Raw genomic sequence first — 16,917 nt, forward strand, 5'->3', positions numbered from 1 at the left:
GGTGCATAGCTGTGCAGTAAAATAATAACTGATATTACAACAAGGGTTTTTCCAGGATGATACAAGGAAGCAAGTTAACAGCTGATGAAATAAATGCAAATGCAAGAACAAATTAAATTGAGAAAGCAAACAAGTGTGCTTTGTACATTTGCAACAAGGTGATTTACATGCTATTAAAATGAATGCCTTTTGAAATATCGGCCAAGGATCCATAAATTATTAACCCAAATTAGAAAGAAAGTTCCATATGCAATTCTTAGTATGGAGAAAACAGAAGTCTAGTAGTGTCACTGGGCAAGTAAAGATGATGTGGAGATGCCAGCGTTGGACTGGGGTAAGCACAGTAAGAAGTCTCACAACAAGTAATAGAGGCCAGTGAAAGCAGCTCAGGGGGAGGGGCACTGGCAGATCATCCTCCTCAGGTGAGAAGTGTGGGCGGCGGAACCTGCGTAGCAGGGCTCTCTTTCCCTATCAAGCATCACCCCTTTCCCTTGGTCTGTCCCCCGAGGGTGCTCCTTCTTCCATCTCCAGTCTCTCCCACCCCACACCTTCTCCACACCTCTCTTGCTGCGAGATCCTGTAGCACTTACATGGCCCTGGACTCTAGGACTTGAACAACAAGCAGTCCCCAGATTCTAAATCCTAGCCATTGCTACCACAGCGCACCCGAGACTGCAGTGTCTGTGTAAGATGCTCTGAGTCGGTGTAGACTCAGGGCCTCCTTCTGCACTTTAGGGATTCTTTGGTCAAAACCACGGTGAAGGAATATATTTAGAAATAGTTTAAATGCCTCTTGATGTGGAGGGAATCTCTATAAACTGTACCTAAAACACCAAATAACAAGGGTACAAAATAGTTAAGTTTAGAAGAGAGCTTTTAGTTGTAACCCAATTTCAAACACAAGGCCAATCAGACAAAAATTACATCTTGTTAAACGCTTTAGTCTCAAAAAGTTCATTTGCTTGGCAAGCGTAAACATTATAATCAGTGCTTAGTTACCTATTTGGATCCAGATTATATCGCTTGGTCTGTAATCCATCTGCCAGTGGCATTGAGGAACCTCTTGGATAACACACAAACCAGCTCTGCTGAAAGGTTTCATCAACTCTCTACTTTCTCCACAGATGAGGTCTGACCATCTAAGCAGTTTCAGCATTTTATGATCGTACTTCAAATTTTCAGAACCTGCAACATTCTGATTTTTGTTCCCTGGGTTTAGGGGATTTTCACAGTAACTTCATTGCAGTGTTAATGTAAACCTACTTGTGACACTAATAAATAAACTTAAACTTAGAATGTAAATCTCTTTAAGCATTCCAGTTCCTACTGACATCAGGTTACTAGTGCCAGTTCAGTCACTCTTTAGTTTCACACGTTTCCTATGTCCCATTCATTGATAACACTAATCTTAGAATCCATTATCTGCTCTTTGCCACTTTCAGCCATTTGAAAAGATAGGTCTTCCTTCCTTGTTATTTGCTTTATATTTATGTATTCTAGTCGTTGTTTTCTCCAGGTTGTCTCTTGTTAGACACCTTTTCTGATAGTCCTCATTTAAGAAACCAGCAGGGAAGAGACACTCTTGTACAAGTGATAAAGCACAGTGTTAAAGTATTTGTTCTCATCTTCCTTTGCTCTAGCAATTTGTAACTAAACAATTAGTAAACAAAAATAGCCAATCAACCCATAATGTTAGCTCCTATTCCTTTTTCCATAGACCTGGGTATTTCTAAAGTCTCCTGTATGCATTTCGGTTTTTCAGCATCTGCGGTATTTGGCTTTAACTATACATCACCAGTTTGCGATCCAATACAATAGACCCAATTTTGCATTCCACATACTACCAGCTGATACTTTATCCTACACCACATTCTCTCTCCTAGACAGCTCGCATCACATGTTTTGACAACCAATTGCTCTTGAGCCACATGACTGCCTTCCAATGTTTGGTGTCATGTTTCAAGTGGTTTGTATGGCACAGCTAGTGCCCAATTCCACTTGATTTCCCTTGCTTTGACTACACATATCAAAAATCAGTTAATGATTCCATTTTGTTAATCACAAACTGTTAGGTTGTTCAAACACAGCTACATCACACTGCAAGTTGTTAAGAATATAGTACTTAGCAACACATTTCCAAGATCTAACAAAAAAACTAAGTTCTTTTCAATTCCATTCCCAATGTTATTACAATACTTTACTTTCTGTTGCCATTAAAGTGGCAATTGTGATCATCCAGTAGTAATTAGAATTTTGTTTCAGCTTCAGTAGGGATTTAGCCTCCCCTCCAGTGATTTGGTCACATGTTGTTGGGTTTCCTCAAACATAATCTTACTTTCCCCTTTCTGCTTCCCAACATCAGCCCTGCAAAAGTAGAGACCCCCCACCTCCCTTCTGTTGCTACCCACCTGCCCTTGAAACTGCTTTTTACTGAGGATTTTAAAAAAGTTATCAAACTTTCCATCCCCTTGTCTAAACTAGGAGGCAAGTTCATCAGAAAACACACAAAAATATGTATCCTGACAAAAATAAGTATTTAAATATACAGAATGCTATTTCCAAACAACAAACCGCAGAATAGAACTGAATTGGCCAGTGTTCAATTCTGTGTATTAAATAAATCCCACTTCTTAACTGAATATTGATAATCGCACTTACGAGAGTTGGAGGCATTTACAAGGCTTTTAAAATGCTAAATGTGATGGGTCCCTTTTATCCACCCGGTTTCCTTTATCCAAGGAGAGTTTATTATCTCCCTCACAGCTGTCCAAACTGTTAAGCTTTATTGCATCATGACCTTCATCCCTAATCCTTTGCAATAAATAAGAGCGGCAGCAATAATTAGGAAGTGAACCTGCAGTCGGCAATCTGAGGGAGATGTCAAAGCAGCTGTGACTGGGGAGGGGACATGATGCAGCAGCGCCTCCATTACCGCCCACCGCCCCCCTCCCTCCCTCCCTCCCTCCTCCCTCCTCACGCTCCTCCCTCCTCACGACCCTGCTGGACGGACTCACCTTCACAATCTCACTCCTTCCTCCAACACCCGAGTGAATGTTCACCGACAAAGACCTGGAATCAATCAGTCAGTCCGCCATCAATCCGCCCCCACCGCAGCAGCAGCAGCCGCCGTCGTCCCCCCTTCAGCCCGCTGACGCGCGCGGCCCCGCCCCCGGGCCGCCATCTTGGTGAAGGAGCTGCCGCTTCGCGCCGAGCTCTGCGCCTGCGCAACTCCCTCAGCCCCGCCTCCCCTTCACTCTGGGATGGGCCTATGTGTGAAAGGCGGTGATCCACTGGTGCACATTTTTGGGGGTGGGGGCGACAAGATCAAATTCTTACATGGGGGGGATAGATTCAGAATGTTCCCAATGGTGCGTGAGTCCAGAACGGGCGGGTCATAGTTTGAGGATAAGGGGTAAACTTTTCAGAACTGAGGTGAGTAAAAATTTCTTCACCCAGACAGAGTGGTGAATGGGTGGAATTCACCACCACAGCGAGTAGTTGAGGCCAAAACATTGTGTGATTTCAAGAAGAAATTAGATATAGCTCTTCATAGATCATAGAAACCCTACAGTGCAGAAACAGGCCATTCAGCCCATTGAGTCTGATGACCAGGGATGAAGGTCATGACCACAATCCCACCCAGGCCCTACTCCCATATCCTATACATTTATCCACTAATTTCTCTAACCTACGCATCTCAGGACACTAAGGGGCAATTTTAGCATAGCCAATCAACCTAACCCACACATCTTTGGACTGTGGGAGGAAACCAGAGCAAACCCACGCAGACACGAGGAGAATGTGCAAACTCCACACAGACAGTGACCCAAGCCAGGAATTGAACCCAGGTCCCTGGAGCTGTGGAGCAGCAGTGCTAACCACTGTGCTACCGTGCCACCCCTCTTGGGTCTTAAGAGATATGGGGGGATCAGGATATTGATTTTGATGATCAGCCATGATCATAATGAATGGTGGAGCACACTCGAAGGGCCGAATGGCTTACTCATGCATCTAATTTCTGTAATATATGGCCATAATAACACCCCACCCACCTGAATGGAACGAACTACTAATTTAAATCTTGAACGTTCAGAATAAGTTGAATTGGAGCCAAAGACCTTTGCTTGGGAAAGTGATAAAAGACAGGGATTGCCATAGCGCTTTTCACAACTGCGTGAAGTCCCAAACTGCTTCATAGCCAATTTTGAACTGTTTGAAACAAAAACAGAAAAGGCTGGAAAATGTCAGCAGACCTGACAGCATCTGTGGAGAGAGAATAAAGCCAACATTTCGAGTCAGGGTGATCCTTCATCAGAGCTGAGCTGTTTGAAGTAGGAAACACAGCAGCCAATTTACATGCAGCAAGCTTCAACCAACATCAACAAGATAAATCTTTTAGTGATGTATGTTGAATGATAAGATCTTTAACATTCAACTGAGAGGGCAGGTTGCTTTGGTTTAAGGTCATATCTGAGAAAGCAAACCTTATCGGACACATGAACGTGAGAAGAAAAACAGATAGGAATGAAGGTGAACGGATTAATCGAGACAAAAAGAAATCTATTTGAGAGAAATGCAAAGCTGTTCTGACAGGAAACTATGATGTGGAAATGGAGACAATACACATTTCTTTAACCTGTGCCCAATGCTCCCTCCATTCACATTGTCTGTATCTTCAAGACTTGATTAGCTGTAAAGATTCGCATTCTAATCAGTATTCTGTAAATTGATTTTGTGTCTCTGTGTGCCTTGTTTGGGAGCAGATATCCACTCCATCTGATGAAGGAGCAGGGCTCCAAAAGCTAATGGCATTTGCTCCCAAATAAACCTGTTGGACTTTAACCTGGTGTTGTTAAAACTCTTACTGTGACAGGAAACTACCAGTGTACATAATTAAGGATAAGGTGACCAAACAGTTTGGGACTTTTCAACTGATCAGAGACCCAACATGGATTTGTAAAGGACAGGTCATGTTTGATGAATATTACTGAAGTTTATTTTCATAGAATCCCTACTGTGCAGAAGGAGGCTATTCAGCCCATCAAGCCGGCTCCATCTCTCCGACAGAGCATCCCACCCAGGCCCTATCCCGTAACCCATTTTAAAAAATAGATTGTCTGCAGATGTTGGGGGCGATTCTTCCAAAAAAATTCGAAGAGTCAAATTTGCATAAAAACTGGAGTAAATCCCACTGGTTTTTTTTCAGTGGGAGTTTCAAAATGAATCTCCCACACTCGCGCGCTGCAGAGCGCACTAGCATGAATCACGCTGAAAGGTGGTGGGCAGGGTCTATTCCCCGGTGGGGGAGAGGCTCGTGGGCCCAGAGACTTCAGTCCCGGGCCCACTAATCAGATGTAAAATATATTAAAATCAGTATTTGAGTAAATTATACAGCTCCGTGCCGATTTCTGGCGCGGAGTTGAAGGTGCCGGAAATCCAGCAGCCGGTGACTCGCAGAGGCCATGACATCCAGCAGGGAGCCCGCTAAACGGCCTCTGCTTGAGCTTCCCGACCGGGAAGATTGCCTCTGTTATATCTATAACTTCTGGAAGGCATTTGATAAAGTCCTTCGCAAGAGACTGTTAGCTAAAGTTCAAGCTGATCGAATTGAGGGTAAATGATTGACCTGGTTAAGAAATTCGCTGAGCACCAGGTGACAGAGAGTAGGGTTAATGGGCAGGTAGCCTCATTGAAAGGATGTGACCAGTGACTATGTTGGGGCCTCAGCTATTCACAGTATTAATAACGTCAATGGACCAGAAAGTCACATATCCGCATTTGCTGACATCAAAAAGATAGGTAGTGTTGTAAGCAGTGTAGTTGCTAAAAGGGAGGAAGAGGAAGGCAAGAAGGACACTGAGCAGAAGGCCATATGCACCTTAGGTCTTCAGGGAGCAATTCTCCAACCACAACCTTAATAAGGAACAGTGCCTCAGATATTTTTGCTTCACCAAGGAAATGTTCTGGAATCTGCCACTTATTCCAGCCCAAACTGCAGCCTCAAAGAAAAGAGAGGATGGGATTGCCAGTAGATGCTAAGGTGACTGCGGCATTAAACTTTTATGTGTTTGTTTCTTTCCAAACTGGAGAAAGTGCAACATCTTCCTATTCGTTGTGAGGTGTGGTGGGGATATCACTGAGGCTCTTTATGCAAAAAGAACTCAATAAATTTAATGTTCTCTTCCCAGAGATAGGTAGAGGGAGCAAGCATGCAGCTTTGTCAAGATGGCAGATTTCCCATGATGCAGGGATCATGCGCATCTTTGGAATGTGGGAGCAAACCAGAGCATCCGGAGTTTCCTCCCACAGTCCAAAGATGTTCAGATTCGGTGGATTGACCGTGCTAAATTGTCCCTTAGTGTCAAGGGGGATATCAATGTAAACGTGTGTAGTTACGGGGATAGGGCTTCGGTGGGATTGTTGACTGTGCAGGCTCGATGGGCCGAATGGCCTCCTTCTGCACTGTTGTGATTCTATATCAGCAGCACCATTTTGGAAAGTGGCATCATCGGGACAGATGCGGTGGAGGCAAAGGAACTGAAAGAAGGGGATGGCGTCCTTACAGGATGTAGTTTGTGAAGAGCTGTAGTCAAGTTAGCTGTGGGAGTTGGTGGGCTTGTAATGGATGCTGGTGGACTGTATATTACCAGAAATGGAGACAGGGAGGTCAAGGAAGGGAAGTGTCGGAGATGGACCATGTGAAGGTGATAGAGGAGTGAAAATTGGAAGCTAACTTGATAAACCTTTCCAGGTCCTGACGCGAGCATGAGGTGGCACTGAAATAGTCGTTGACGTAGCAATGAAAGTGTTGTAGAGGGGGGCCAGAGTAGGACTGGAACAAGAAATGGTCCGCATACCCCATAAAGAGAAGGTGTAACTAGGACCCATGCGGGTACCCAGAGCCACACCTTTTATTTGGAGGAAGTGTGACAAGTTAAAGAAGAAATTGCTAAGTGAGCGAACAAGTTCAGCCAGATGAAGGAGAGTGGTGGTGGATGGAGATTGTTCAGGCCTCTGTTTTAGAAAGAAGTGAAGAGCTCTCAGGCCATCCTGGTGGGGAATGGATGTGTCGAGGGATTGGACATCCATGGTGAGGAGGAGGCAGTTTGGGCCAGAGAACTGGAAGTTGTTGATGGGCATCAGAGGAATCACAGATGTAGGTGGGAAGGGACTGGAAAAGAGGAGAGAGAATGGAGTCAAGATAGGAAGAAATGAGTTCAGTAGGGCAGGAACAGGCTGACATGCTGAGTCTACCAGGGCGGTCCTGTTTGTGGATTTTGGGAAGGAGGTAGAAGCGGACTGTTCAGGGTTTGGAAACTACGAGGTTGGAAATTGAAGAGGGAAAATCTCCAGACGAAATGCGGTCAATGACAGTGCTGGAAACAGTGGCTTGATGTTCGGTGGTGGGGCCATGGTTCGGGGGGTGGGGGAGGTAGGAAGCAACATCTGAGAGTTGGCGCTCAGCCTCTACAAGGTAGGGGTCAGTATGCTAGACAACAACACCATCACCCATGACATCTTTGTCAGTTACACCCCCCCCACCCCTCACCTTTACTGTGTAAATCTTGACCTATTTTCTTTGTCTTCAGCTCTGACGAAGGGTCATCCAGATTCAGAAGGAATGGGTGCAGGTTAATTGTTAATCACAATCTTCCAGCCCTTATTCAGGAGTTATCCAGTTTTGCCCCCAGAGACTATCTTCCTGACTTGGCCCTTTCTCTGCAACAAAGAGAAACATGGGCTTTCTCACTGATTTCACCTGTCTCTCCCATCCTCACTGACATCCCAAAATGGGGAAGTAGCAATTCAACCTCTGATTCTGGCTGAGAGTTTTGATGCTTTCTTAGAATACACTAAGGTGCAAACCACCTTGCCACTATTTTCTTCTCAAAGTTTTATTGATTTTCCTGCTTTCACAGTAACTTCATTGTAGTGTTAATGTACACCTACTTGTGACACTCAGAAATAAACTTTAAAAAACAAACTGTTTAATGCTTTTGTCTGATGCCTTCAAAAGATCTATGAGTAACTGTGCAATTTAAAAGATTACAGAATAACATTTTAATTCTGAGATTAATTGTTTGACAGCCCTACTAAAATGTTATTTAATTTTTTGAAAAAGCAGGGCAACTTCAGCTGAAGGCCATGAACTTTATCAAATCCTGCAAAGTCAGCTCCCATCTTTCGATTTGACCCATTATCAAAATGCTCCGGTATTGTTCTAGTAAACACAGGGTCTACACTTTTGTTGACCTAATATCAGGATGTCAGTTTACTTACCAAAGAACGTGCAAACTCAACAAACTCTTTTGGTGTTTAGCCAAACGGATGTGCAAAAATCCCACAAGAAAGGCAGTTTAGGGATCTATTCAGAGCCAAATGTTCTAAACTGTAAATTTCTTCCAATTCATTTTGTTATCCAGTTCCACAAAAACAGAATCCATCCTTGGGAATGGAGCGTGGAGTTTTTAGATATGTCTTGTTTTGTTTTTACCTTTTGCTTTCTACCATGGTCTCTGTTAAGTCTGCAGAAGTGTATACTCGGGTTCCAGTATCTGACCGGGAGGCAAACCTGGCTGTAGATTATGCAGTGAACGCTTACAACAGAAAGTCTGACAATCCTTACCTTTTCAAACAGAGGCACCTTAAAAGTGCCAAGTATAAGGTAAGTAATTATTATCCGTGTAGAAAATTATTGTTCATGTAATTGGCAATTACCCAAGAAACTAACAATTAGCCGTGTAACTACAGTTATTGTTTAACATATTTTTGAACCACATCAATGGGTAATTTGACAGAGTAACTGGTTGCCAAAAAGAGTAAATAAGCACAATGTTGGGTTATGGAGAACAAAGCATGTCTTTTTTCTGTTGTTTACATATTATGTATTTGGGTATATTAAATTAGCAACAATTTAAACTTGAATGGAATGCCTGATGAGTGGCAATCATTGATTCAATTTACTGGATTAGGTTGAATGCGCAGTAATATTCTTAGGACAGCCACCTGTCTTTACCACTGTGACATCTACCCTTTCTGTTATAATAAACTGTCCTGGCTGAGAAAATCATTCTCACAATGCTACTTCTAGTGACCTGTGTGTCATGACTCAACTGGAGTGGCATATCCCAGCACTTCAAAATGCTGAAAATACGTGATTATAGAACATAGAACATTACAGCGCAGTACAGGCCCTTCGGCCTCGATGTTGCGCCGACCAGTGAAACCCAATCTAAAGCCCATCTAACCTACACTATTCCAATATCATCCATATGTTTATCCAATGACCATTTAAATGCCCTTAATGTTGACGAGTCCACTACTGTTGCACACCATTGGCGTCAATGGGTGAGTTACTTGAGGAGTTTGGAAGTTTCTGCTGACTAAATGAAGGTTAGATATAGCATTGCCTTGTATAGATGTGGTCGCAGTGTCACTTCTTTTGCAAAATGAGAAGGACATACAAAGAAGAAGGCAGAGAGGGGAACCTCTACAAGAGGGAAGAGATGAGAGGTTGTCCTTACAAGGCATTACCCAGAATGGGTCTTCCTAGAACACTAGTCCTACGTTGGGATGAGACAGGAGCATTGCCTCAGGAGGCTTTGCTTCACTAAGGAGCTAGAGGCAGAGTTGCAGCACCACCTTCACAATGACCTGGGGCTTTGAACCAGGTGAGGCCAGCTTTCTCAGTGACTTGGAAAATCACTATTGCCCTTTCTTTCTACTCAACGGGTTCCTTCCAGGAGGAAACAGGTGAAATCAGTTTCATATCGCAGAAGCATCAGCGAGGTGACAGAGGCACTCTATGCAAGCAGTGGTAACTTCATCTTCTCCCTGAGGAGGCAAGATCAAACTGGGAGGGCAAATGGGTTCACCAAAATAGCAAGCTTCCCGATGGTGCAAGGCACTATTGACTACATGCACATGACTCTGGGTTCCAATGTGAGTGTTACTGGAATCTCAAGGACCAGTCGGTCAGTGTGTGGTTGATGTACAGCCACACCAAGAAAATAATCTCTGAATGCCCGTTATCCTGACAACAACCACGATGTTTCTATCCAGCGTCAGTCAGCAATACCCAACGTGTTTGAACCTCCAACATAGACAGCAGGATGGCTGCTTGGTAACAAGGTCCACATATATTTCATGACCCACCTTCTGTCCTCTGTCTGCTATAACATCATGTGAAGTCAGAGGCCTTCAACTAAATTCATGGAATCACCCGCAACACAAAGGAGCAAACTATCAATTTCCTAAAGTTTTCTCTGTTTGGATTGCTTGGGGCTCTCTGTAGCACATGCATAAGAGGGCCTCCATGTTTGTGGTGGTGTGTTGCATCATCCATAACCAAGTTATTCTGACCCATTATCTCCTGGGATCCAAAGACCAGCAAAACAGGAGCAGGAGGAAGACGAGCTGGAAGTGGAAGAAGGGAGGACACTACATCCACCATGTGCATCCGGACAGAGTGAGAGGGAGCAAAAAGTAAGGCCTCATTTCAGATGAAATGAACTTCTTCAGCCACAACAGGGACTTCCCATTCCCTTAGGATACATTCATTTCCTCAGCTGATTCATCAAGGACCTTTCTTCCATCATAAGGTCAAAAGTGGGGTTGTTTGCTGGTGATTACACAATGTCCAACACAGTTCACAACTCCTCAGATAATGAAGCAGTTCTTGTCCAAATGCAGCATGACTTGAACAATATCCAAGCTTAGGCTGAAAGTGGCAAGTAACATTCATGCCACACAGTGTCAACAAGTGACAATGTAACCATCATCCCTTGACATTACTTTTGTTGAATCTCCCACTATCGACATCCTGGAGGTTACCAAAAACTGAACTGGCCCAGCTGTGGTTACAAGAGCATGTGACTCAGAATCATGTGGCAAGTCACTCAGCTTCTGACTCCCCAAAGCCTGTCTACCGTCTACAAGGCACAAATCAGGAGTACGATAGAATGTCTCCACTTTTCTGAACCTGTGCAGTACAAACAATACTCAAGAAACTCAACACCATCCAGGACAACACAGCCTATTTGATTGGCACTCCTTCCACAAACATTCGCTCCCTCCACCACTGACGAACGGTGGCAATACTGTGTACTATCTACAAGATGCACTACAGAAACTCACTGAGACTCCTTAAGCAGCAACTTCCATATCCACGACTACTGCCATCTGGGACAAGGGCAGCAGATATATGGGAACATCACCACATGGAAGTTCCCCACCAAGTCACTCACCATCCTGACTTGAAACTATATCTCCATTCCTTCACTGTTGCTGGGTCAAAATCCTGGACCTGCCTCTCTAGCCGCACTCTGAGTGTACCTATATCACATGGACTGCAGCAGTTCAAGAAGGCACCACCATCTTCTCAAGGGCAATTAAGGGTGGGCAATAAATACTGGCATAGCCAGAGAATCCCACTGCCCGTAAATGATTTTAAAAATTCCCTTGGCCAACATCATTCAGCAAAGTTCAGCAGCAAAATTTTCACTCAACAAATTTACCCAGCAATATGCCAATAATACAAAAAAACCTCCTGTACGTTCCCTTATGTATCTGTCTACAGGTACTCTTTCCAGGGTTGTAACTCCTATCCAGTACTACCCAGTGGCTACAACGTAGCTGGTGGAAGGCTGCTGACTTTCACTGGGGGAGACTGCAGGTGGCCTTGGAGGATGCCCTCAAGCAGCTGTGGGCTTTGAAGGTCAAGCTTTGGAATGAAGCACCTCAGCAGTCTGTGCTAGCTAGCTGAGAGGGAACAGAAAGGGCGCTGGCAGAGGTGAGAGCATGGACGTGGCAATCCCGAGGAAGGACAGCAGGTTCATGGTCCGCAGCACTACTGTCATTCTTATGGGGCAGCATCTCAGCAATTCTCATAATCAACATGGCTTGCTGGATTGCAGTGAGAGCCTGCATGCACTGTCGAGCATTGTAATCTGCCCCGACAATCGGGTCAACATTCTGAACCTGAGTGCCTGCAGCCATGGATCACGTGACTTCCTTCTGAGCTACAACTGCAGTACTGATATATGAACAGGATCCTTCCTGTGTTGCAATGAATGTTGAGTGAGCAAACTCGGCATCAAACGTTCCATCGTGGTTTGGACCGTTATGGAGTTGCACACCACTTCCATAGTGGAAAGGGTGAGCTCCAAGTTCCGTGCAGTGCCCTGTCCCATATGGAGCTGGCCTTCTCCATGTTTGTGACCAGTGACTGGAAGCTACCTGGCTGGTCTGCCATTGCACCAAGGATCTTAGTGTGCATGTTAATTAGTGCTTTCCTATAGTCTGCCTCAATGGAGTCCTCATCTGAATCCCCTGCAGCAGAACCCACCTGGGAGCTTGGCTTCCAGGGAGTTTGTATATGAACTCACCTACCTGTGACCTGTCTGCAGCCCTCTCATGCCTAGTAACTCAACACATACATACTGCTCTCAACTCCCAACTTGCCTCTAAGGAATGCGTAGTGTCAGTATCTGTGCTGGCGGCTGCAAGTTTAAAGTTTTTTAGAAGTTTATTTATTCGTGTCACAAATAGGCTTACATTAACACTGCAATGAAGTTACTGTGTAAAGTCAATGCTTTAGATGTTGGTTAAACGTTGGACAGGACAGCCCCTGCTGTTTCTCAAATTGCACTTCACTCTGTGAGGGTAGACAGACTGTAAGGTCAAGTGATGGTGCTTCTTCCTCAGAAGTGTACTCTTCCTCTGCCTGACGCCGCAGTCCCTGAGCTACCAGTAGTTCTTGATTAACTGAAAGTACAAAAGCAGAAGGGAAGGGGAGGGGAGGGGTGAGGAAAATGGGATGGGGAGGAGGGCATAAGGATTACATTTCATGATACCTTTCAGGATGAAGGTGAACACTGAATGGAGATGATGCATAATTCTGCAACTTAGTATCACACTGGATGACTTTAACAGCATCAGGTACCCATTACCTTACAGACCACTTCCCCAATGACACTGGGGATGGACGTGTGGTGGTCCTTTGGGTCTCCTTCATTTAGTGGGAAACCACGTCTTGCGAGAGAGATGGCAGAATAACAATAATCGTACATCAGTGTGGTTGGGTGATTTGCCTGCCACAGCTGAATAAGTAACTATTTGCAGAATTGTGTAGAGGTGTGTGTGGTGTCATAATTGGAAGGTGAGTGTGTGTGAAGTGTGGTACAAAATTGTTCAGGGTGTGCCCAGAGTGTCAGGGAGTGTTGCTGGGTGAATGATGGGCGGTGTGGTGCATTGAGCACTCTGAGTGATGGGGGTGTGGTGGGTATAAGATGTGATGTGCAGATGCATTCACTCACAACCATCCAAGTAAGGTAATTAAATTATTTTTATCACTACTGATAGCTTCTAAGAGCCACACCCTGGGCATTGAGCGCCTTGCAACATGCTACCATTCCCTTCAGAGGCTTAATCTTGAATGCGTCCTACCCTTCCGTGGAAACATGGCCTCCTTTATAGCCTCCCCCACTCTCTATAGTGCATTCACGGTGGCATCACTGAAGAGGGGAGCTATTTGCTTCCCCTGGTGTGCCATTTGCTTTCTCTCTCAGTGACAAAACACAATTATCCAGCAGCTTGCTGTGCATTAGTGCAGGGACTGTACCTTTAAAAAGGAAAGGCTGCCTGGAACACATGCTTTCTTCACAATGTTACTCAGCCCTTTATGGTGCACAGAGGACACCATGGAGTTTATGGCTGCATGGGAGTCAATCATGCCTGGGAAATGAGGTAAGTGAATGATTTTTATGTGTCCTTGTCTAAGTTCTAGCAGTTATGCACATGTTGCATATTTAATGAGGCCCACACCCAAAAGTCAAAGTGGATAAATGTCATGCATATTAAGTCTGTGAATCAGTCAAACCTAACCCAAAACATGTGACCTCTTGCACTTACCAACAATAAGCAATGGTGCTATTACAAGGTATAGCTGATATCTCATTTGAAATTAATTTAATTCCAATAAATGAAATATGAAGGAAATGTAAAAAAATGGAAATGTTTTACCCTTTTGGGCAGATTTGTACACTATCTTTCTAGGCCTGGGGAAGAATGACACTGCTCATTCTGGATAGTGTCGTCATAAATGTATTCAAAGGCAAATTATTTACGATGTTGCAACGTATTGGCCGGAAGTTTACCGGCTCGCCCGCCCCGATTCCAGGGGCAGGCTCAGCTCGGAGAATGGCATTCTCCGTTGGCCTCAGGCGGAACCTTGGGTGGACGTGCCAGTAAAATTCTGCCCATGGAGATTAAAACAATTCTCTGTTCGAGTCACCATTCAACAGATATGTTTTGAAATATACCGATGAAGATAACTGATAAAACATTATTTCCTCGGACTGCCTGGATAATGTTTTCTGCCATTTCATATCATTCCTACAGTGCAGAAGGAGGCCATTTGGCCCATCGAGTCTGCACCGACTCTTTGATGGAGCATCTTACCCAGGCCCTCTACCCCGCCCTATCCCCGTAGCCCCCCCACACATTTACCATGGCCAATCCATCTAACCTACACCAGTTGGGACTCTAAGGAGCAATTTAGCATGATCAATCCACCTAACCTGTATATCCTTGGAAACCAGAGCACCCAGAGGAAACCCACACAGACACAGGGATAATTTGCAAACTCCACACAGACAGACACCCAAAGCTGGAATTGAAGCTGGGTCCCTGGAGCTGTGAGGCAGCAGTGCTAACCACTGTGTCATGTCACATCTGAGAGCTGTAGTGGTTAAGCTACTGAACTACTAATCCAGAGATCTGGGCTGCCCCTGGTTAAAAAGTCAGGAGTGGGGAATCTTGCTGGGATGGTGGTTGAGGGGGTGGGTTCAAGGGGCCAAGTGGGAAGGATGACCGGTGGAGGGGGGAGAGGGGGGGGGGGGGGGGTTCTCGTTTCCAATCCGTCCCCCGCTTGCCCAACACCAGCTCACATAGCTGAATCTGTCAGGTTTCCCGCAGGGTGTGAACCTCCCCTCACTGTTGGTAAAGTACGAGCAGCAGAAAACGGAGATAGTTTTCAATTGGCCCAACGGTGGGCCCTGGATTACACTGGCATCAGGAGCTCCCACATGGTGGGACTATGACACATCACTTTCCCTGCCATCCTTAATGTGTTTTAATTAGCTACTTAATTCAATCATTTATTTATCTTTTTTTATATGTCAAACAAATCACCAGCTCCTGTACTCCTTCAAACCGTAAGAGCCGGTTAGACCATAACCACTCACCAGATACTCACCAACAGCATCTTTCGCTGTACAGGGTAAAAGCCAATTCCTATGGGGTGTAAAAGTTTTAAAAAAGCAAAAGGAAAAGAATACCTCTTTCCCCTCTTCTCCAAACTCCCCCACTCATCAAACTCCCCGGTGTACACTCAGTTCCAAACTGCACTCATTTGCATGACTACACTAAAGACCATTAATCTCTTAGAATCTCGCTGTAAAATTAAAATGGCACGGGCTGGGAAATGTGACTGCCCACCCATCCCCATATCCCTCTCAGCTGGGCAATGTTGCCGAGTGAGGAAGGAATCAATAGTAGAGGAAGTAAAATCAAAATCAATCCAAAATAAAGTATCAATGAATAGTTTATGAAAATGTTTCAATCTGATGGAAAAGATGGGATTCCCTAGCCTCCCCGTTCGCATGATTCAAAAACTGTCAAGAAAATGCCTCAGGCTGAAGCATCAGCAGACAATGAGCCAAGGACCTGCCTTCGGGCAAAGCACACATGACAAGGCATTGACAGGAAAAGTAAGAAGTCTCACAATTTTCACAGTAACTTCATTGCAGTGTTAATATAAGCCTACTTGAGACATTAAATAAATAAAACAAAAAATAAACACCAGGTTAAAGTCCAACAGGTTTATTTGGTATCACGAGCTTTCGGAGCGCTGCTCCTTCATCAGGTGAATCACCTGGTGTTGTGAGACTTCTTACTGTGCCCACCCCAGTCCAACGCCAGCATCTCCACATCTTGACAGGAACAGGAAGCAGCAGAGCTGTTGTTGCAATATGATTGCCTTGAAGGATTAGAAACAGGTTGACTGCCATCTCAGAAGCAGGTGATACATGGTGTATGTTAGGATAACCCTTCATCAGAGCTAAAGACAAAGAAAATAGGACAAAATTTGTACTGTGAGCATTGGGGGTGGGGAGGGGGGGGGGGGCTCCTGTCATCCTGACTCAAGACATTGGTTCATTCTTTCTCCACACAGGTACTGTCAAACCTGCTGAGCCTTTGCTCAAGCTTTTGGTTTTCTGACCTAATGGCTCAGAACTTCTGGTCTCCAGAACATTGGACACCGGACACACCTCTTAAATTGCTCTGATTCTGACCAGAGTCAGACAGTTCAGGTAGTTTCAATATACTCACTGTTATGTGTGTTGGGGCGTGGCCTCTTTAAAGGAATGGGTCAGATGACTCAGTGTGCTGTGATCTGCCTGGAGGGCAGTTGTTGTTTGGAGTGGGTAAGACTGCAATAAGTAGCCATGTTCCCTGATGTCTGCCTGTGGAGTGAGTTCTTGTACATAGTCTTCGGTACTAAATAATTTAACACTTACCTGGATAGTTACACAGAAAATGTTAGTCAAAATATCCCAGTCTAACTCCTAGGTAACTATACCACCCCCCCCCCCCCCCCACCTGCTCCCCTGACTATCCCCCCCTTGGACTCTGGACAGATCTGTTACACCCCCGGTCCCCTGACTCCCCCCGATCCTTCTGTTCCAACCTGACATGCCTCCATTACCCAACTCCCCGATCCGACCCAACCTGACCCCATGAGACACCATACCACCCAATTCCCTCCCTGACTCCCTCATGATCTGATTCAACTACCCCAAACCCACCTATCACTTCAACCACCTGCCACCTCATCAATCTGCCGCCTGCCACCCT

General features: G+C 44.9%; 2 protein-coding genes across 5 annotated transcripts in view; one reads left to right on the forward strand and one right to left on the reverse strand.

Annotated features, from left to right (window-relative positions):
- Nucleotides 1-3,165, reverse strand: part of slc26a5 (solute carrier family 26 member 5) — a 70,066-nt gene extending 66,901 nt beyond the window's left edge. For 2 of the 4 annotated variants that reach the window (XM_078235629.1, XM_078235628.1), the window contains exon 1: nucleotides 3,015-3,165. The gene's annotated coding sequence lies outside the window, so the exon portion shown is untranslated. The remainder of the gene's footprint in view (nucleotides 1-3,014) is intronic. The other 2 variants (XM_078235627.1, XM_078235626.1) reach the window with 1 other exon arrangement.
- A 5,167-nt stretch (nucleotides 3,166-8,332) lies between these two features.
- Nucleotides 8,333-16,917, forward strand: part of LOC144507578 (kininogen-1-like) — a 54,335-nt gene continuing 45,750 nt past the window's right edge. The window contains exon 1 of the mRNA XM_078234726.1: nucleotides 8,333-8,665. Coding sequence (XP_078090852.1) covers nucleotides 8,453-8,665 — 213 coding nt within the window. The 5' untranslated portion in view covers nucleotides 8,333-8,452. The remainder of the gene's footprint in view (nucleotides 8,666-16,917) is intronic.

Source organism: Mustelus asterias, chromosome 19 (genome assembly GCF_964213995.1).
Source record: "Mustelus asterias chromosome 19, sMusAst1.hap1.1, whole genome shotgun sequence".
In the NCBI taxonomy this organism is placed as follows: Eukaryota; Metazoa; Chordata; class Chondrichthyes; order Carcharhiniformes; family Triakidae; genus Mustelus; species Mustelus asterias.